This window comes from Dendrobates tinctorius, unplaced genomic scaffold, assembly GCF_039654945.1.
Source record: "Dendrobates tinctorius isolate UK_male_01 unplaced genomic scaffold, ASM3965494v1 ptg000232l, whole genome shotgun sequence".
In the NCBI taxonomy this organism is placed as follows: Eukaryota; Metazoa; Chordata; class Amphibia; order Anura; family Dendrobatidae; genus Dendrobates; species Dendrobates tinctorius.
Window position 1 is genome coordinate 19,679,431 of NW_027361899.1, and position 23,028 is coordinate 19,702,458.

A 23,028-nucleotide genomic window follows, 5' to 3' on the forward strand; every position below is an offset into this window, starting at 1 on the left:
AAGCGCTATGGGACGCCAATTCTCGATACGGGACGGATCCTTACCCTTTGACAGAATAATGAGGGCTGACTTCCTCATTGAGTCGGGAAGAGTGCCCGAGGAGAGACACTCATTAAATACCCCTGTCAAGAGGGGGACCAAGGAGTCCCTAAAAGTCTTATAGAACTCGGATGTTAAGCCATCCGGACCTGGCGATTTCTTGGGCCGAAGCCCATCAATGGCCAGTCTCACTTCCTCTTCCCTGATTTCTTCTGCCAAAACACCAAGAGAGGGATCACCCCCTGGCTCAGGGACGGTTTCAGCCAGGAAAGCCGACATCCTGTCCCGATCCAGATCCTTCTTTTCCAAGAGGTGTGAGTAGAAGGATCTGACCACCTCCAGGATCCCTGATTTGGATCTGTTCAGGGACCCCGTACTGTCGATCAGTCCTGTTACCATCTTACAATTCACTGACATCTTACAGTTTCTGTAACGGTCGGGCGAGCGGTACTTCCCGAAGTCCCTCTCAAAAACTAAAGATGTGTGTCTATCATACTGGCACCTCTTGAGCAAAGATTTCACTCTGGAGATTTCCTCACGGTCACCTCCAGTCGAGACAAGCTGCTCGAGTTTCCTCCCCAGGGCCTGGTACAAGCGGTGCCTGTTCAGACTCCTGAGGCTCAAGAGCTGATGGAAGAACCCCGCCACCCGCTTTTTGAAGATCTCCCACCACTCTGACTTACTACTACAGAGATCCAACAGCGGTACCTGGCTCTGAAGAAAATCCTCGAAGGATTGTCTTACCTCCGCTTCTTCCAGCAGGGACGCATTGAGCTTCCACAGCCCTCTTCTCATCCGAGGAGTCTCTGCAACATTCAGAGAAAAGAAAATTAGACAGTGATCGGAGAACTCCACCTCAATGGCGGACACAGCAGAAAAGATGGCGTCCTCCTTCAAAAAAAACCTGTCTATTCTAGACCTACTGCTACCCCTATGGTAGGTGAAACCCCCGTGACCTGGGGTGTGCCGGATGTGGACATCCACCAGGCGAGCTTCACTGGCTATGCTATTCAACGCGACACTATCGTAAGCCAGGCGATCTCCGGGACCCCCCCGGTCACGGGACCTCGTAATGGTGTTGAAATCCCCACCGAAGACCACCTGCCGGCTCGTAAAAAGAAATGTCTCTTCCTCAGGAAGAGACATTTGCGGTCCCACTTGGACTGCGGGCCGTTGATGTTGATGAGCCGGAGCTCTTGTCCCCTCATGAAGACATCTAGGATCAGGCACCTCCCCATTTCCAACTCAGTAACCCGTCGGCATTCAACAGCTGCAGTCTTAAAAAGGACTGCCACCCCGCTATACGGCTCGGCCACAAGAGACCAATATGAGGGACTGCACCTCCACTCCCTCCGTGCTTTATAGATGGCCCCCATGTCTGTTAGTCTGGTCTCTTGCAAGAATAAAATTTCTGCCCCAATCCAGGAGAAAAAAATCAAAGGCCATGAAGCGAGCCGCATCTGACTTAATGCTGGCGACATTAATGGACGCCAGCGTCAACGGGGCGAGTTCAGCCATCATGGGCTATCGAGTTGGATGGCCAGTTTCTTCCCTGCCCCGCTATCACCTCCACCTGGGGAGGGGTCAGACATCTCCCTTTTCAGGGAAGCTCCCGACGTGTCCATCCCACCCCCCCCCCCCCCCGGTGTCCTCGCCCCCGGGTTCCAGGTCTGTCCCCCCCCTCAGGAGGAACAGTGGCCCCTGAAGGACCCGCCGGTGTTGCCCCCGGCCCAGCACCCTCGTCTTGCGGCTCATCATCTGAACCTCCGAGGGCGCTGAACCGGTTGGAGAGTCTGGTCAGAGGGGGGTCAGCGGGCCCTTCCGTGTGCACCCTGGTGGTCGGGGCTGGGGAGACTTTGAAGGCTTGTCAGCCTTCTTCCCCCCCGTTTTGTGCTTGGCACGCCTGGTTTTGCCACCTGATGCTGTAGGCTGCTCCTGGACATCCTCATCGACATTTTCATACCGAGAGGAACCGTCCGAGTCAGCCGTTTTCTCCTCTCTCTCCATCCTCCTGATCTCCTCACTCACCGCACTCTCCCCCAGGGCCTCAGAGGCTTTGGCCACGGGCCTGGAGGGAGGAGCAGGCATCACCCCGGTTGCCCGAGGCTCCACCTGTCCCTTACAGCATTGCCCTTCCTCACTGGCCCCTCAGCCCTTCCTCCTCCGCCACCACCTGCCACAACAGAAGAAGCGCCACCGGGGGTTGCCCCCCCACGGTCTCCCCCCACCGGGCCTGTGGCGGCATGAGAGAAAGAGCGAGGGCAGCGGCTGAGAGGGTGACCCAGGTCACCACACAGGTGGCACCGAATATCCTAACACAAGGCGGCCAGGTGACCTACCCCACCACACAACGCGCACTTCTGCATCTTGCAGTTGGCGCTGAAGTGGGTTGGGTCACCGCACTTGTGGCAGACCTTCGGCTGCCCCTGTTAGAAGACCAGTATCCTGTCCCTGCCGAGGAAGGGATGTGGGTGACCGTGCCGCCGGAAACCTTCGATTTGACCATGAAGGTCCAGCCCCCCGACCAGATGCCGAACTCGTCCCTGTTCTTTTTTGGGACCTCGGTGACCTCCCCGTAACGGGAAAGCCACGTCATGATGTCCACGCCTGCGAGTGACTCGTTACATGTAACCACGGTCACTCACTTGGCGGAATTTTGGCGATACACCGCTTGAGCCACGAAGTCTCGCCATCCGGGCTCTTCTCGCACCAGCTCGTAAGTCGACCAGAAGAGCTCAAGCCTCTCTGGCCGCATGAAGCTGACGTCGAAGAAGCGGGACGCCGAAGGATGTATCAGGGCAAAGGTGTCATTTGCCCCGAAGCCCATCTTAAGGAGGAGCTCCACCACCTTGCTCCTAGGTGGACAAGCTTCACTGCCCCCCCACCTAAGACGGACCACATTCCTTCTTGGCAGCCCCTGCCCGGCTGTGGGGAGAGACCAAACAGTCCCTCCCTCCCTTTGATTTTGGAAGGCAGCAAGGCCGTGTCTCTCTATCCAGAAAGACAAGTCCACTGTCCTACCCTCTACCACTATTGATCTATCTCCCCTTTTGAGAGCCTCCAGGAAACGGCTGTGCGAAACGCCGTCCCTGGAGCCCGGAGGCGAGGAGACCCCCCCCCCCAGGACCACCCCGACCCCCAGCCGCGGCCCCCGCATAATTGCATTGGGGTCTCGCGGCCGGAGGGGCAGACGGGCCAGCCCTCCCACCACTACCACCACTTGTGCCAGCACCCTCATTCGTCCTCCCAGTCACTCTCCCATTCACTCTTATTATTTGCATTCACTCCAGCATTCACTCCAGCACACTCACCCACATTCACACTAGCACTCACTCCCTCATCCATGTCACTCATATCACCATTCACTTCAGCAAACATCTCCTCAAATATGTCCACTCCGCTTTCGTACTCACTCTCACTCGCACAATTGGTGTACATAGCAACATTATTTACATTTTTTACATTATTTACATTTCCTGAACCAGTGCAGTTCCTCTCTTTGCCTGCTGGGGGCCCTGAGCTCTCTTGCTGGGAGCTACTCCAGCTCCTGTTCAGGAGCGCCGCTGCCCCTTTAAATGCCTCAGTGCTGATAACATCATGCACACTGCCCTGGCTGGGCCTAGGAGCAACAGCAGCTCCTGGTTTCAGCTCCATTTTTTTTTCTTTTGCTGAGTTTTCATTACTCTGGGCAGGGACGGCCATTGGCACCGCTCCCTGCCCTGCACTTTTCTTCACCCCTGCCGCCGGCTTGCCAGGGGGCGCCAGTGTCCCCGCACCCTCAGATGAAGGTAGGTGGGCCGGGGACCCCGACAACTCCCCACCAGCTTTTGGGGGCAGCACAGCATTACTTGGAAGGGTGGGTGGGACAGAGGGCAGTGGGCCCGCCGTGGCCACGCCCCCCCCACCGGTCGCAGCCACCCCAGGCAGAGCCGCGGCACCTTGCGAGGCCACGGCCCCCCCGGGTGACGCGAGCACAGCGGGCCACACCCCCCGCCAGTCACGGCCACCACGGGCAGAGCAGTGACCCCTTGCGAGGTCACGCCCCCCCTGGGAGACGCGGACTCAGCGGGTGGGACGACGGCCGAGGAGGACACGCCCCCCCCCGCATGCCGCAGCCTTTGCAGGCCGGGCAACACTCAGGGAGGCCACGCCCCCCTCACGGACCACCGCTGCCACCCTATGCCCACCACTTGAGACAGGCAAGGCCGGCCACTCCCCCTCGTCGCCCAACGGCGGCGGATCCCCCTGCACGGACCCCTTTTTGGGTCGACGTGCCAGAGACCCCGCTCTCACCACAGGCGCCTACATGGGAGCGACCAGCACTTTGCACCGCCTCAGCTGCTGCTTGATGTTCTGTTCGCCCTTCCTAGGCTTCTGGACCCCCACTAGCGATCCAGACTTAGCGGATCCGTACGTGGGGGGCCCAGAAGCCCCAGCACTCGCCGCCGGAGGTGCGGCCCTGGCTGTACCAACTTTACCTGGTGCCAGGCCAGCCCCCCCTGCCACCGAGGGCTGAGCCTGGACACCACCACCAACACCACAACCAGCACCAACCTCCATGTCGCTGCCCTGGTCTGAACTGTCACCAGATGCGACAGTCACATCACAGCAGTCATCTCTCTCCCCGCTCCCTCGCTGCGGACCCACGACAGGGCCCGAGCCGGGGTGGGTAGCGTGTTCCACACAGCGGGACAGAGGGGCCCCGGGAAGAGGAGCAAAAACCAGTTGTTCCTCCACACCTTCAGAGGCCTTACGCCTGCGCCTCCTGTTTCTCCTCTTCCCGGTTGCCTCATCCTCCGGGCAGACTTCATACCCAAAAAACAGCCTGCCAAACTGTGCTGGGGATTCCGTCTGCCGTACTTGTTTAAGGATGAGGCAGCCCCCCTCAGAACTACTCCTGCTCCCTCCATCCTCCCCCTCGCTCCCGCTTTCCTCCGCGTTACTGGAGTCCAGTGGGAGGGCCATCTGCTCGGGGGCTATTCCACTGTATGTTACCTGGCTCACGCTGGTGTCCGCCAGGTCTTCAGGTGGAGGTGGCCCGGGTGGGGTGTGGGCGCCATCTTGCTCTTCCTCCTCCTCGCTTTCCTCCACCTGGATGGGGACTCCTGACCGCCCAGGAGACCCACCGGCCATGGCCCTGAACCGGTCCTCATTGTGCAGCTTCTCCTGGAAGGGGCCGTGATGGAACTTCGCCGGTCCTCAAGGGCCCGAATCTCCCCTTTCAGCTGCTTGACTGTGGCGGCGACCTTCGCTCTCTTTGAGGCAGGGAGCCTGTTTTTACTGATGACCCGGGCTCCCTCCAACTCCCCCCGGAGTCTCCTAAGCTGCTTGCCGGCCTCCTCGTACTCGGAGAGGTGGGCATGGATGCGGGAGGCGTAGGTGGTAGCCGGCTCTCCCGCAACCTTGGAGCCCCAGATGTTAAGGGGGGGCCCCGCCTCACCTCTGCCGGCTGCTGCACCTCCGGGGGCAGGGCCCGCCACAGCCTTCACTTCAGGGGTCCCGGACCCTGGAGCCTTGCGGCCCCCTGGGGTCCGCTTTTTCCCCATCCCTGGGACTGGCTGGCTGTGCCTTGGGCCTCCTGATGGTGGATGAGGCCCCCCACCCCCAGCTGGCTTGCCGGGGGGTGGGAGCCAGGGGCCCAGCCCCGGCGCTCAGTCCCAGGGAGAGTCCTCTTTCCTGGGAAGGGGGCAGATGGAAAGTCCTTGCAGGAAAAACCTCCCTTCCCAGGAGCTTAGCAATACCCTAGCCTGCAGACGCTCAGCTGCGACGCTCCTCCTCTTCCTGGGTGTGTCCAGAGCTCCACTCAGTATGCTGCTGGTGCAGTCACTGTGTACATACATTACACCACTTTCTCATGCTCCTGAATGCCCTATGTGAACTGCATTGTGTTTGATATGGTAAGCATAGCTTACCCATCTTCTTGTATCCATAATTGTACTCCATCTTGTTATCTTTGCCACACATCTAAGTGGTCTGTATAACCCCTTCATCCTTTTATGACCTCTGCTTAACTCTGTGCATTTGGCCTGGGCAGTCGCACCCTACTATCACTCACACCTGATTGTCTTTAGCTGCACATATATTCACCACCATGGGTCTGCTCCAGACGTAGTCGGCTCCATCAATTTCAAAGTACTAATTTCTAAGTACTCTGAATTAGACTGGAATTGACTGTAAGGTAACGGACTATAACACCACAACAATGTTTTGCCTTCTTTTCACTATCACCCCCATACTACTGTATTTCTCCCTAACTCCTGCAATCCCTCCACCCAGTAAGGAACTTGTCATTTCCCCTTTCATCCTTCCCAGCCATCTCACCTCTTCGTCACACCTTTTCCTCCACATACAATCCTTTTTCTCCAGACCCACACGGCCACATCATGTCCTATCCTGCTCCCACCTTCTAATGCTCTGTCTACTACTCCTTATTGCTGGCGACGTATCCCCAAATCCTGGCCCTCCTCAACACCTCCCTACACTCACTTCTACCACCCTGCCACGATCCTCTATACGTCTTCGCAACCATGATAACCTCATACCCATTCATCCAGCCCCCACTCCCTCAACCCCCTTACATGGAGCCCTATGGAACGCACGCTCTGTCTGCAACAAGCTATCATTTATCCATGACCTCTTTATCACCAACAAACTCTCCTTCCTTGCCATCACTGAAACCTGGCTCACTCCCTCTGACACAGCCTCTCCAGCTGTGCTTTCCTAAGGCGGATTCCATCTCTCTCACACCCCTCGCCCCAGCAACAAACGTGGTGGAGGAGTTGGCTTGCTCCTGTCTGATACCTGCTCCTTTACCCCAATTCCTTTGCCACCCTCCGCTACTCTTCCCTCATTCGAGGTGCACTCCGTCCGCATCTATTCCCGCTCCAACCTCCAACTGGCTGTCATCTACCGCCCCCCAGAACTAGCCATCTCCACCTTTCTCGACCACTTCACCACCTGGCTACTCCATTTCCTTTCTGCTGACATCCCCACCATCATCATGGGCGACTTCAACATCCCCATTGACACTTCCACCCCGGCTGCCTCTAAACTTCTATCACTCACGGCTTCCCTTGGCCTCACTCAATGGTCCTCTGCGGCCACTCACAAAGATGGTCACACGCTGGACCTTATCTTCACCCGTCTCTGTTCCCTCACTAATCTCAATAACTCACCCCTCCCCGTCTGACCACAACCTACTGACATTCTCCTCCCTCTCCTCTCCTACTGCGCAACCCCCGCTCCATAAACTCGCTCACCCTCGCAGGAATCTCAAACACCTCAATTTACAATCACTCTCTGAGTCCCTTCTCCCTCTTACAGACATAGCTTCCCTACATGACACAGATGCTGCTGCCACCTTTTATAACACCACAATAACAGCAACACTTGATTCGGCTGCCCCCCTCACGCAGAGCAAAACTCGAACAATCAACAAGCAGCCCCTGGCTGACCAGCCTGACCAAAGAACTAAGACGGGTTTCCAGGGCCGCTGAGCGGAGATGGAAGAGAACCCATTCTACTGAGTACTTCGACGCATACAAGCAGTCCCTTGCCAGCTTTAATCCACGCTCTCTGCCGCAAAACAAACTTACTTTGCATCTCTCATATCCTCCCTGTCTCACAACCCTAAACAGCTCTTCAACACTTTCAATTCTCTACTCCGTCCCACAGCACCTCCTCCCCCTCCTCTCATTTCTGCCGAAGACTTTGCCTCCTTCTTTAAGCAGAAGATCAACACGATCAGACAAAACTTTGGCCCGCAGCCCTCAATGCCCCTCTTAGCCGCTCAGCCCTGTTCTGCAAAAGCCAGCTTCTCCACCATGACAGAAGATCAGCTCTCCACCCTCCTGTCAACATCACACCTCACCACTTGTGCCGTCGATCTCTTTGACCAGTTACAATCTGGCTTCCGACCGCATCACTCAACTGAAACTGCCCTAACTAAAGTCACTAACGACTTACTAACCGCCAAGAGCAAGCAACACTACTCTGTCCTCCTTCTCCTGGACCTGTCCTCTGCCTTCGACACCGTAGACCATTCCCTCCTGCTACAGACTCTCTCATCTCTTGGCATCACAGACTTGGCCCTATCCTGGATCTCATCATACCTAACAGACCGAACATTTAGTGTCTCCCTCTCACACACCACCTTCTCACCTCGCCCCCTGTCTGTCGGTGTTCCCCAAGGCTCTGTCCTAGGACCCCTACTATTCTCCATCTATACCTTCGGCTTGGGACAGCTCATAGAATCCCACGGTTTGCAGTATCACCTCTATGCCGATGTCACGCAGATCTACCTATCTGGACCCGACCTCGCCTCCTTACTGACTGAAATCCCACAATGTCTGTCTGCTATCTCAGCCTTCTTCTCTGCTCGCTTTCTCAAACTGAACATGGACAAAACAGAATTCATCATCTTTCCCCCATCTCACTCTACCCCTCCACCAGACCTATCAATCAATGTCAACGGCTGCTCTTTCCCCAGTCCCGTACGCTCGGTGCCTTGGGGTGATCCTCGACTCTGCGCTCTCTTTCAAACCACATATCCAAGCCCTCGCCTCCTCCTGCCACCTCAAACTCAAATATTTCCCGGATCCGCTCATTCCTCAACCACGAAACCACAGAAACACTAGTGCATGCTCTTATCATCTTCCGCCTCGACTACTGCAACCTCCTACTCTCTGGCCTCCCCTGTAGCACTCTGGCTCCGCTCCAGTCCATCCTACACTCTGCTGCCCAACTAATCCACTTGTCTCCCCGCTATTCCCCAGCCTCCCCCCTATGCCAGGCCCTTCACTGGCTTCCTATCGCCCAGAGGCTCCAATTCAAAACCCTAACCATGACATACAAAGCCATCCACAACCTGTCCCCTCCATGTCTCTAGGTACCTACCCGCACGCAACCTTCGATCATCTCAAGATCTCGTTCTCTACTCCCCCCTTATCTCTTCTTCCCACAACCGCATACAAGACTTCTCTCATGCTTCCCCCATACTCTGGAACTCCCTGCCGTAACACATCAGACTCTCACCATCAACGGAAACCTTCAAGAAGAACCTGAAGACCCACCTGTTCCGACAAGCCTACAGCCTGCAATGATCCTCAGTCTACTGAACCACAGCAAGACCTGCTCTACCCTCTCCTACTGTATCCTCACCCACCCCTGTAGACTGTGAGCCCTCGCGGGCAGGGTCCCATCTCCTTATGTAAATTGTGTGTCCCTTGTCTTACACATGTTTACTATACTTGTCTATATTTCCCCTTTTCACATGTAAAGCGCCATGGAATAAATGGCGCTATATAAATGCATAATAATAATAATTACATTACTGATCCTGAGTTACATCCTGTATTATAACCCAGAGCTGCACTCACTATTCTGCTGGTGCAGTCACTGTGCACATACATTACGTCACTGGTCCTAGGTTCGGGGTAACTTTCCTTACTTTGTCCCGTTTAGGTGACCCAGACTGGTACTGGATAATCCTGGACGGTCCAGTGGACACATTATGGGTGGAGAATCTGAACACGGTCCTAGATGACACAAGGACACTTTGTTTGGCCAACAGTGAAAGAATCCGTCTTCCGGAGAGGATGAGGATGATTTTTGAGGTGGACAGTCTGACCCAGGCCAGCCCCGCTACTGTCAGCCGCTGTGCCATGGTGTATATGGTGAGAATATCGGCAATTCCTGGTAATTACAGTAATAGGTCATCAGTTTGGTCTGAACGACACCGATAGGTGAAGTTGGGAGTCGCCTCTCCTGGTTTTCTGTCTCTTAATCTTGCCAAAGTTAATGGAGCTGACAAGTGTTCATGACAGTCTCATCAGGGTCTACGTATATTGGAGGGCATTTCTGTAGTCTTGTTGGGTCGTTTCTGGTGCCCACCGCTTCCTTCCGTTGTGTTTTGGGTCACATGCCATTGATCACTAATACCTTGGGAACAAGGAGGGGTCTCCTCAGAGAAGAGATCCAAAACCCGGAAGTCATGGTGGATGTCGTCTCATAGCGGTGGTCTTCTGGAGAGGTTTCTCTATTCTCAGATTCTTGATGTGCCCAGTAGTTGGCTAATTCTAATCCTTCTTAATAGGATCCAGTGGATCTAGGGTGGAGACCCTTTGTCAAGACTTGGCTGATGAAAATATCCAAGAAAGTTCCTACAGACGGGGTCCAATATTTGACATTGCTGCTCGACAAGAGCGTGGAAGAGGGAATCCGATTCATTCATAGGCGTAAAGACAACTTGGCATTTCCAGTACAAGACCTGGTGCTGGTGATGAACCTGTGTACAATTCTGGAGGCTTTCATCAACTTCATGAGTGGAAATGGTGGATTTGGGCAAAGTAAGAGTTGATCTATTATCTATGAGTATACAGTCTATGATCACTATAGACGGGGTCTTATGTGGGTATTGGGGTTCCCGTTTGAGTAAAGCATGTGCCCCACCACTGTACTCATTGTCTATGTGACTAATAGCTGAGTACAGCGCCCATAGGTGATAAATAGGGCGGTGGTGTCTATTTTTCTCAGTTGCTTCATCTACACCCCAGAGCCTCTTTCTTGGAATTGGACAGGGTCTGACTAGTTGGACTCCTCATCAGTCAGTCACTTATCACCTATCGTGCTGTTATGATGGCACATCTGCAGCCCACGGACTTGTTTTTAACCATTTTGCTTCTGCAGCTTGCATATATTACAATACACGGCAGGCAGCTCACCGCTGTTCAGTCTCCATATAGCCATCCCTTTCTTTCGGATGTGTCTCCAATCTCATTAACCCTCTTGTGAATAAGCATCTAAGATCAAATCTGATTTGATTCACTTTGTTTTGATGTGATTAGATTGTATTTCTCCTTGTGAACATTCATCTGAGCTCAAGAGTTGGATTCTGAACCCTTATGGAGCCATCTGCCAGGATGGAGACAGAACAGAACTGAGCAGCCTGCTCAGCATGTAATACGTGTAAGCTCCCGAAGAAAAATGGTTCAACATTTTTAATAAAAACCAACTGTAGGCATATTTCATGTTACAGAATACATGTAATGCACGGGAAATATATATAAAAGTGTCCAAAAGCTTTTAAAATATACCTAGGATTTCACCCAAAACTAGGGTGAAAGCATGGTCTACTGTCCTCATCCCCCACAACTTGGAACTGTCCAGCAACTGTCCTGATTCTCTTGCTCTGTAAGTTGCTATTCATTTTTTTTAGTAAGAGGTTCTTCTTCGTTAGCATCCTGCCAGCACGTTAGGTGCTCAGACCTCCTTTGCCATCTCACAATACGCACTGTGCCCGACATTATCCAAATGCCCGCCCTGAACAAAACTCTCCCTTTTCTGTTATACTTCTATGCATTCTGGCAGACAGGAGAGCAGGAGCAGAGAGACAAAGACCCATCCCCACAGCCTGTAGAGAGACAAAAATGTTCCTCATTTCTAATAGAGGGATAAAGGCCCACCCCGACTATCTGTAGAGCCACAAAGGCCTACCACAACTTCCTTTAGAGGTCCAATCGCCCACCCCAATTTCCTGTAGAGAGACGAAGACCCGCCCACAATTCCTGTAGAGATAATGACTTGCCTCCATTTCCTTTAGAAGTACAAAGACCTGCCCCCACTTCCTACAGAGACAAGGAACTACACCCACTTCCTCTAGGGAAACAAAGATTCAGTTCCACTTTCTGTAGAGAGACACAAATGTGCCCCACTTCCTGTGGTGAAACATAGAACTACATCCACTTCCTGTAGAAAAAAGACCCACTTCCTGTAGAGAGACAATGGCTGCCAGTCACTTCCTGTAGAGAGACAAAGACCTTCCCCTTCAAAGACCTGTACCCACTTCCTGTAGAGACAAAGAACTGCCCCCGCTTCCTGTAGACAAAGAACCACCACCATTTCCAGTAGACAAAGACCCTCCCCCACTTCCTGTAGAGGAAAAAAGACCCTCCCCCACTTCCTGTAGAGGAAAAAAGACCCGCCCCCACTTCCTGTAGAGGAAAAAAGACCCGCCCCCACTTCCTGTAGATAGACAAAACAAAAAAAAATTTTGGGAGGTGATCACATATTCTTGACACCAATTTTTGGTGTGAGATCACAATTTCCATCAATGTGATCTGAAATATATCTGTCAACATATCAGCTGGTCTTCCCAGTAAAGATATTTCTCGTTGGGGGCCAGGTCATGATGGTTTAAAGGCCGGGATGGAGAAGAGTCTCCGGATCATTGTGATTTTGTGGCTCTTCCGTGATATCTTCTGTCACCCCCAGATTCATTTTGTGATTTTGTACCTTCTTGCTTATTTCTGTGATTGTTTTTGGCCTTTTTTACTCATAGTAGTTGACGACTTGAATGAGAAAATCCCTTCTGCGTCTCATAGTCGTGAAGTCCGATCTGCGTCTGAGTCCAGGAGATCGTACACCCCGAGCCTGACGGAGAGCCTGAGAAGAAGGTGATCACCGTCCTGTAAATGTGCCATGGGGGACCTCACACATTGTGGTGTCTCTGATGGGGGAAACGCTCATATTCTGTGGAAGTTGTCTCCAACCTTTGACTCAGCAGCCAAAAGTTCACCCCCCCGTCTGAGCTGATAGGACCTGCTGAGGCTTATAGTTCTTTCTTGTGACACGTCACGGCCCTTTTGTCAGGTTTTCATCCTCCGGACAATTCCATTCACTGAATACAAGTAGAGGATTGGAAATGTGAGAAGTTAGAACACAAAGTCTAATTTATTTACAGGGAAGAACAGAAGTGGTACCTGGAGAAGCATCCGGACAAGCTGGCGCCTCTGCTGGGGAAACTCTATGTTTTTGCATTTACATGGGCGTTTGGAGGCGTTTTAACCCGAGAAGATGAAAATGAAGGAGATTCCCTCATTGGGCTTAAGGCCAGAGATGAATCTTTGGTGAAGGTCGCCTACGACTTCAACAACTTAGTTCATGACTTGTTCGAAGGAGAACAAACCAAAGGTAAGAAAATACTACTACTGCTACGACTACTATCATCTCCTGTGTTACTGCTCCCCCCGCCTCCTCCTTGTACCATAATATGGCAGCGCTATAGAGAGAAAGCCAAAAACTGTACAGAGAAAAGCTGACAAAATTATATGTATACAATGCTGAGAAAGTATTTGACAGCTTAGTCATTGAATACTGCTTTCTCATTGAGCCCCTTGCCCCCAGTTTATAACATCGGCCCCCTGCCCCTCAACCTTGATGTATAACCTCCAGCCCCCCAACTATGTCGTCTGCCTTTATTACCATGTGACAGAGCGGCCGGCGGTGCAGAACTCACTGATACCAACTTGGTCGTGTAATAGGAGCCACAAGGGTGACAAGTCCGTCCATGACATTTCTTCCTTCTGAATCGTCCCCCATCACCTGTGAATGATATTATTGAGATGTGGAAGGAATCACAGCAACTCAGCCACGAAGTGGAGACCCCGTAACATTACAGAGCAGGGGGCCGAGTGCTGAGCAGAATAGTCACCACCGCTCTGCTGACTCGATAACTGCAGAATCCAGACCTCCTCTGGAATCCGCACGGACACTGCGCCCCCGCCGGGAGCTTCATGGCCGAGCAGCTGCATGCAGCCGTACATCACCAAGCACAATGCCGAGTGTCGGATGGAGTGGTGTAAAGCTGCCATCACTGGACTCTGGAGATGTGTTATGTGCAGTGATGGATCAAACTATCTGCGTCTGATGGAGGGGTCTGGGTTTGGTGATTCCAGGAGGACGTTACCCCATGACTGCATTGTGCCCCCTGTACAGATGGTGGAGGAGGATAATGCTATGGGGGTGTAATCAGGGGGGCGGCCTCGGACCCTCAGCTCCAGTGATGGGAAATCTTAATCTTTCTTTCTGCTCATATCTCCAGATTTTTTTTTTACCCCCCTTTATCCACTAAGAGATTCCAGTGCTCATTCTGTAACCCTGAGAGCATAACCCCCATCGGGCACTGATTGGGGCCGCGCTCCTGGTTCTGATTCCATCACACAATTTTCTCCTTTTCTTTTCTAGGAGTTCAGTTTCCTTTGGGAGAAAATTCGGTTTTCAGTTATTTTGTTGATCTCCAAACCGGGAATTTCATGTCTTGGGAAAGTTTAGTTCCCTCCACAGAGTCGGTAATCCAGAAAGGTAAGACGGATTCTCTTAATATTACCGGGACGGGATTATTTTTTTCTGGGAACAAACATTTTTTTCTGCTGAAAAGTCGAAAATGAACGAAATTGGGGATAAAGCAGTTCTGTAAAATGACCAAATAAACCCTAATCACGTCGTCTCCGCTGCGGAGATAAAATAAAACAAAAAACAATGACCGGTTCTCGAGGGGTTAATCTTTATGTAGTTTTATTGTCTGGATTTTTCTGAGCCCTTTTTCCCCCCTTGACGCGTTGTGCTGATGTAACGGTTTATATTCACCTTCTACAATGATAATTATTTCTTTTTGTTGTTGTTTTTATGTTTTTGTCGTTGTCACTTTCGCTGATTTCACGCTTTTCGCTCCGTTCTTCGCCGTATTGCGACCATTTATCTTCTCCGTTATCATCGAGCTCCTGTTCTTCCTGCAGGAGACCTCTCTCCGCTCCTTCGCATTATTCCTTTAGCATAAGAAGGTGATAAGACGGCCGTCAGGAAGCGATGATTGTTCATAGCCGGGGCCGTCCTGTGATGTATCACCTGCCGCTACATTCGTAGCTGACGCACTTCTCATCCACTCATCTTTTTACTTTTTTTCACTATTAAAGAGAATTTCCTGTCTTTAAAAATTAAATAGATAAATAAAATTATACACTTTAAATGGGTTCAGATTCAGAAATTCTCTAGCATGAAGCAGGAAATCTGGCGGGAAGAAGAAATAGCAAAATCTGCAGGTTACACACAGTATTTCAATCTGCGCAGAGCACAATCCAGACCTGCCATCTTCTAAGCAGAGGTTCACAACGAAAATGTGATCTCTAGCCATGAAAAATGGCCTCTAATTAGTATAATTAAATCTTGGATAGCTCTCTAACTAAATTTGCTCCCATCCCTATAAAATGAAACATATGTCACTATACACAATTATAATACTGCTATATCATACATGTATATAATAGTGCTATACCCTAAGCATAAATAGTACCACTATACTAGACACAAACACATAGTATTGCTATACCTTACACAAAAATCACATAAATAGTATTGCTATATTTTACACATCAATAGTGCTGCTACACTGTACACATAAGCAATACCACTATACTGTACACAAACACATGTTCACATAGTATTGCTATACTTTACACATAAATAGTATCACTACACTGTACACATAAGTAATACCACTATACTGTATACATAAATAGTATCACTATATTGTACACAAATAGTGTCACTATGCTGTGCACATAGTATTGCTATACCTTACAAAAATAGTATACTGTACACATCAATAGTGCTGCTACAGTGTACACATAAATATATAGTATCTGTATAATGTACACATGAATATTGTCATATACTGCACACATAAATAGTAATACTATGAGAACAAGGCTTGTAGTCCAGCGTGTAGGATAAAACTCGTTCAAACATTATTTCGGCATATTTGTAATCCACTTGCACAGCCACAAACAATTAAAAAAACTCCACCACATTTCAGACGGACACTGTGCCCTTAATCATGACGTAAAAAGGCAGGCCGTTAAAACCTTATTAGCACTGCTATAATGTGCATACCAAGAGTGCTGCAACATTACACCCATTAATAGTACTGCTATACCATATACATACACCGTTCCACTACACTGTACACATTAATAGAAGTATTTTACCATTCACATAAAATGTTCCACTACATTGTACACATTACACATAATTTGTACCACTAAACTGTACACATTAATGATAGTGCTATACCATAAACATGAAATGTACTACTTCAGTGTGTACATTAATAGTACTGTTATACTATACACATAAAATGCACCTCTACACTGTACACACTAATAGTACTGCTATACTGTGTAGAAAATGTACCATTATACTGTGTATATTAATATTACTGCTATACCATACACCTGAAACTAACCACTACACTCTACACATTAATAGTACTGCCATGCCATACTCATAAAACATACCAATACACTATACACATAAATAGTACTGCTATACCATATTATTGTAACATACCACTTGACTGTACTAATAGTAGTGTTAGACTATACACATGAAATGTACTACACTGTACACATCAATAATGCTGCTATACTACACGCATAAAACGTACCGCTATGCTGTACACATAATAGTGCTTCTATACTGCACACATTTGCAGTAGTAATAAAGTTGCTATTTGTAGAATATCTTCTAGGCCCATTTGGGTAATATTGCGCTTCAGATTTTCTGGGCTGACCCACTGACTCACAGGTGCACTATATGGCCACACAGTTACGTGGTGGATCTGCCTTTGGGGATGGACTGGGGAACAGTATGACATATTGTACATCTGCAAGGGACTCCACAGACGGCATTGTATCGCTATCTGTGCTCCATAGCTGTAGGGGATCCTCCAGGCTTACATGGCACAGAGGCTCATGAGATGTGACAGATCCTCTCACCGCGCCATTGTGTGTGGATGGCGGTGTTATATTTAGCTTGTTTTCAGCTGTTACCTTATAGTGCTGACACCACATTCATAGAATCATAGAATCATAGAATCGTAGAGTTGGAAGGGACCTCCTGGGCCATCTGGTCCAACCCCCTGCTCAAAGCAGGATTCGCTAAATCATCCCAGTCAGATGTCTGTCCAGCCTCTGTTTGAAAACTTCCATTGAAGGAGAACTCACCACTTCTCGTGGCAGCCTGTTCCACTCATTGATCACTCTAACTGTCAAAAAGTTTTTTCTAATATCTAATCTGTGTCTCCTCCCATTCAGTTTCATCCCATTGCTTCTAGTCTTTCCTTGTGCAAATGAGAATAAAGTTGATCCTTCTACAATGTGACAGCCCTTTAGATATTTGTAGACAGCTATTAAGTCTCCTCTCAGTCTTCTCTTTTGCAAACTAAACATTCCCAAATCCTGCAACCTTTCCTCATAAGACAGGGTTTGCAGACCGGTCACCATTCTGGTCGCTCTTTTCTGAACTTGCTCCAGTTTGTTGATGTCTTTTTTAAAATGTGGTGCCCAAAACTGGACACAATATTCCAGATGAGGTCTGACCAAAGAGGAGTAGAGGGAAATAATGACTTCACGTGATCTAGACTGTATGCTTCTGTTAATACATCCTAGAATTGCATTTGCCTTTTTTGCTGCTGCATCACACTGTTGACTCATATTCAGTCTGTGATCTATTAGTATACCCAAGTCTTTTTCACATGTGCTGTTGCTTAGCCCTATTCCTCCCATTCTGTATATGCTTTTTTCATTTTTATTGCCCAGATGTAGTACTTTGCATTTCTCCCTGTTAAAAACCATTCTGTTAGTTGCTGCCCACTTCTCCAGTTTATTTAAATCTTTTTGAATCCTCTCTCTCTCTTCTCTAGTATTAGCTATCCCTCCTAGCTTTGTGTCATCAGCAAATTTAATCAGTTTACCCTCAATTCCTTCATCTAAATCGTTGATAAAGATGTTGAACAATACAGGGCCCAGGACAGAGCCCTGTGGTACCCCACTTGAGACATTCTTCCAACTGGATGTGCAGCCATTTACGACCACTCTTTGGGTCCGATCACTAAGCCAGTTATGAATCCACCTAACAGTTGCCTTGTCCATTCCATACTTAGCCATTTTTTCAATAAGGATTGTATGAGAGACTTTGTCAAATGCGTTGCTGAAGTCAAGATATACTATATCTACAGCATTTCCTTGATCCACCCAATCAGTGATACCGTCATAGAAGGAAATTAAGTTAGTCTGACATGACTTATTAGTTAGAAACCCATGCTGACTCTGTTTGATCACTTCATTCTTATCCAGGTACTGACATACATGTTGTTTAATAATTTGTTCAAAGATCTTTCCTGGTATAGAAGTCAGACTCACCGGCCTATAGTTGCCTGGGTCCACCTTCTTCCCCTTTTTGAAGATAGGAACAACATTTGCTCTTCTCCAGTCTTCTGGCACTTCTCCTGTTCTCCAAGAATTTTCAAAGATTATGGAGAGGGGTTCAAAAATTTCTTCTGCTATCTCCTTCAGTACTCTGGGGTGTAATTCATCTGGACCATATCCACCTCATCATTACACTTCTTATGTATAACATAGGGAATGTTTAATGATGCTGACCTGCCATCGCCCTGCTCTTAAGACCCCTTCTGTGAGTAAGCACCTTCCATTTATTACATGCTCGGCCCTCCGTGGACAGCACGCAATAATCTATTCCTCCTGTAGTGGCCACTGCAGAGTAAACCTGGCTACCGCGTGAAGACGAGCCGGACCGGCAGCAGTCAACTTAACCCCTTGTATAAAACATTTTTTTTTTCCTTTGTGTCAATCAGAATTGTTATTGTCAGATCCGTTGAATGACGTTGGGGGCGCTGTTCGTGGTTTCATCTCCACGGTGGACAGTGTGCGATATTCCTTCCTCACCAGCCTGTTGCTTCTACACAATCAGCCGGTGCTCCTCACAGGTGAGTTGGGGCAAACATCTGTCATGGTTATGCCTGCTTCACTAGTAACTGTAGAGGGGGTTAGGTCAGGTGCTCCCGGCATCTGGAAGTCGCTGATTTAGTGCTGCATCCCCCTCTAAGAGTAACCCTGAATAATAACCTTTTTATAATCTTCCAGCATCTGTTGATCACGGTCCGAGCTTTTTTCTCTGATACAGAGCTCAAAATCCCCTGCGTAGACATAAAGATAAACTTTGAAATTATGCTTCCTTTATCTACCACTAGAGGGTGCTAGGGAGCTTACTGCATACAATGTTTAGTCCCGACTATCCTTTATGATCTCCTTGATTCCATATAGGTGACTGTGGAGTTGGAAAGTCGACATTAGTTCAGAACATGCTCGAAAAGCTCCAGAAACCTGGCGGACTGTCCGTAAAGGCTGGAACTGTGCTAGGAGATATCTTCCTATTTAATGAGTCAAGAAAAATAAGGTAAAGATGTATTACATTCTAAGTTTTTGTCACTTAGCAAGGGGTACTAATGTTCTTCCTTTTCTTTAGTAGAGTGCACTTTAAACATTAACTGCACTTTAATGGGTGCGTACCATTTTGTTGGGGGAGCTTCAATCCATTTAAACTCAAAATATAAGAAACTTCCTTTAGTCTTGTCTACAATCTGGCAACACCCACTGGAGTCTGAACTTACAGCTCCATGAGCAAGGAACAGACTGTGCTGTGAACCTATAGGTTCCATGAGAAGGGCACACACTCTGGTCTCTGAACAGGGAGCCCACTGAGCTATGAGCTTGCAGCTCTGAGCAGGAAACATGCGCTGAGCTCTGAACCTGCCGTTCCTTGAGCGGGAAACAACCACTGAGCTCTGAACCTGCATCTCTATGAACAGGGAACACTCACTAAGCTCTGAACCTACAGCTACATGAGTGGGGAACACCTACTGCACTCTGAACTTTCAGCTCCATGAGCAGGGAACACTCACTAAAGTCTGAACCTGCAGCTACATGAGTGGGGAACACCTACTGCACTCTGAACTTTCAGCTTCATGAGCAGGGAACACCCACTGAGCTCTGAACCTGCATCTTCATATGCAGGGAACACCCACTGAGCTCTGAATCTGCATCTCCATGAGTTTTGAATCTGCATCTCCATGAGTGGAGAACATCTACAGAGCTCTGAACTTTCAGCTCCATGAGCTGGGAACACCCACTGAGCTCTGAATCTGCATCTCCATGAGCTGGGAACACCGACTGAGCTCTGAATCTGCATCTCCATGAGCAGGGAACACCCACTGAGCTCTGAATCTGCATCTCCATGAGCAGGGAACACACATTGAGCTCTGAATCTACAGCTCCATGAGCAGGGAACACCCACTAAGCTCTAAACCTGCAGCTCCATGAGTGGGGAACACCTACAGAGCCCTGAACTTTCATCTCCATGAGCAGGGAACACCCACTGAGCTCTGAATCTGCATATCCATGAGCGGGAAACAACCACTGAACTCTGAACCTGCAGCTTCTTTAGCAGAGAACAACCACTGAGCATCTCCATGAGCGGGAAACACCCACAGAGCTCTGAACCTACATCTCCATGAGCAGGGAACAACCACAGAGCTCTGAATCTCCAGCTCCAAAAGCAGGGAGGACACTTTAATCTCTGAACTTGGAGCTGCATTTGCAGGGAGTCCACTGAGCTATGAAGCTGTGGCTCTATAGTTAGGGACCACCCACTGGACTGTGAGTCTGCAGATCCATGAGCAGGGAACACCCACTGGGCTCCAAACCTGTATCTTCTTGAGCAGGGAACACCCACTGGGTTCTGAACCTGCAGCTCCTCAAGCTCTGAGGTTAAATCAAAATCTAGATGAGGATTAATCCTAAATATCTGTATGTTCCTGTGGCTAAGTATCAGATGTCAGTGAGGCACCAATATATCCTACATCTGTACCTGATGGCTTACAGACACACATTTTCCAAACAAATATTTTTTTCATATATTTTTCTATTCAATAGAAAAAAAATGGCGCTGAGAGGACACTTAGTCAATGTTAACACATGATATGATCAGTCTTTTACAGAGTATTACATCACTAACAGCGGTGTCCAGAGCCGATGAAGACTTATCATTATCTCTGGATGGTAAGATCTGTCTGTCGCAACATGTAAATGGGGATTTGAAGCCCCCATTCGGCTTGGTAGGGGTCTGATACCCAGCACCCTCACCGATCATCTATTTGCAGATTATGTGGCGGCCGATTGTACACAGTGCATGGAGCCGGAATAATACAACGCCATATGCTGTGTAGTGGACATTCTTGGTACTGCAGATCAGATTACATTGAAGTCAATGGGAGCTGAGCTGCAGGAGCGGGACAGCCCACTGCACAATGTGCGGAGCTGCGGTACTCTGGAACTGTACACTGTGTACACCTGGCCACTATCATGTGATATGTGGGGGTGCCAGGTGTCAGATTCCCCCAATGATCTGATATTGATCCTCCATATAGGTCATCAATATACAGTATAAGTCCTAGACTGGACCTCAGTGTTATTACTTTTCATGTGTGTTTTCTATAGATCCGTCACTCTCTGGAATAGTCACTGATGGAGCAATGTCTGAAAGTGAACTCTGCTCTCAGAGAACAAAACAACTCCTAGTGTCCACGGTGCAGCTCGGACCACACACCGATGCTGCCCAAATCCAGAACAAAATCCGCAGCAAGCTGGTGAAGAAAGGCCGGGACACCATGGGGGCACCGAGGTCCAAACAGGTAAGAACTGCAAGTGTTATTCATTGCAAACAGAACCGTGTAATACCTCATATCCCCTCTGGGAGCGCTGTAGGGAAACTGAACACCTACTGCCAGGTATTTTGTTTTTTTTTTATCTTTCTTTTCCCCTCACTCTTGTTCTTAGGTGGCCATATTTATTGACGATCTCAATATGCCAAACCCAGAAGAATACGGCGCACAGCCACCACTCGAGATGATGCGCCAGTTTCTGGAACTTGGAGGCTTTTATGACACGACATCGCTTACGTGGAAGGTGGGTGGATACTGGCTTCACTGGGGGGCCAACATTGTGACATAAAAGGCCAAAAAGACCCCAGAGAAAGCACCTTTACCCCACAGTTTACAAGGCAGAGCAGCTCCGCGTGGGCTGGGCTATCGTTTGATTGACAGATCTGCTATTAACAGAAAGCAGAATTGAAAATCAAAGCTTTATTTATATACATAACTTTGTAAAAATTCTTTAACCCTTTTCACTTTTTGCCACCTGTGTCCCGCAGAACATCCAGGACACCACTGTGATTGCTGCATGTGCTCCCCCTGGTGGAGGCCGCAGCGAGATCAGCCCCCGGCTGCTGAAACACTTCTGCATGCTGACCCTGCCTCACCCCTCCGTACAGGCGCTGCAGCATATATTCCAGGTAATGTGACTTTCTTAGGCGCAGCTTAGCTCTTTGATGCCTCTTTTTTAACTTTGTCATAAAATTATAAAAAATATTTCATATAGTTTGCATTTTAGTTTATTATTCAATATTGTCACTTTTTGGCGTGATACCAGGACTCTGTCATAGTTTTCCATAGTTGTTCTGCTAGACACTGCTACCCTCTAGTGGTCAAAAGTAGAATCTGCAGTAATAGGAAGTAGGGAAAGAGCAGAGGAGATGACTCTACATGTTCTGTCCCATTCTACACAGTAAAGTTGACAAGTGATCTGCAGGAAATAAACAATAGTTTGATGTTACTGCCTTGTCCTGTGATTGTTCTACAATGCTCGTTGCCGACTCTTTTGTCAGGTCCAGCTTGGATCGTTTCTGCTGCATCACAACTTTCTAGCCGATATCCAAAAGTGCCGCAGTCTGCTGTCTTCCTGTGCAATCGCCATGTACTACAGGACGTGTCACAGCATGTTACCCACACCCGCCAAGTGTCACTACACCTTCAACCTGAGAGATCTGTTTAAGGTACCCGCTCCTCCTGATCAGGGGGGACTCCCCACCCATATGGTTACTGCAGTCCTGTGCATGGTAATGTCACCGCTCGGCTCTTCACTCCCCACCAGGTCCTGCAGGGGCTGTTCCAGGCCAGCGAATCCGTCATCATCACCAAGGACATGGCAGCCCAGCTGCTCGTGCATGAGACGACTCGGGTGTTTCATGACCGTCTCATAGACACGGGAGACAGAGAGCTCTTCTATCAGGGACTGTCAGAGGAACTGCTCAACTACTTCAAGGTATGTGAACGAGCAGAGGCCAAAAGTTCTGATCCTCCTATAAGGGTCCGGTCTCTACATTATAAGGCTCTCCGTGTTCCTCGGGGGAGGGATCAAATGCATGGTTCGCTTATCCCAGGAATAACACAGACTGTGCTCT

At 49.2% G+C, this 23,028-nt stretch overlaps 1 protein-coding gene across 1 annotated transcript in view; it reads left to right on the forward strand.

Moving 5' to 3' along the window:
- Nucleotides 1-23,028, forward strand: part of DNAH14 (dynein axonemal heavy chain 14) — a 183,871-nt gene that overhangs the window by 107,638 nt on the left and 53,205 nt on the right. Inside the window, exons 35-47 of the mRNA XM_073556432.1 lie at nucleotides 9,502-9,713; nucleotides 10,133-10,385; nucleotides 12,377-12,491; nucleotides 12,779-13,008; nucleotides 14,062-14,178; nucleotides 18,527-18,658; nucleotides 18,996-19,128; nucleotides 20,719-20,789; nucleotides 21,228-21,421; nucleotides 21,567-21,695; nucleotides 21,940-22,080; nucleotides 22,453-22,620; nucleotides 22,719-22,889. Of these exons, the coding sequence (XP_073412533.1) occupies nucleotides 9,502-9,713; nucleotides 10,133-10,385; nucleotides 12,377-12,491; nucleotides 12,779-13,008; nucleotides 14,062-14,178; nucleotides 18,527-18,658; nucleotides 18,996-19,128; nucleotides 20,719-20,789; nucleotides 21,228-21,421; nucleotides 21,567-21,695; nucleotides 21,940-22,080; nucleotides 22,453-22,620; nucleotides 22,719-22,889 (2,066 nt within the window). The remainder of the gene's footprint in view (nucleotides 1-9,501; nucleotides 9,714-10,132; nucleotides 10,386-12,376; nucleotides 12,492-12,778; nucleotides 13,009-14,061; nucleotides 14,179-18,526; nucleotides 18,659-18,995; nucleotides 19,129-20,718; nucleotides 20,790-21,227; nucleotides 21,422-21,566; nucleotides 21,696-21,939; nucleotides 22,081-22,452; nucleotides 22,621-22,718; nucleotides 22,890-23,028) is intronic.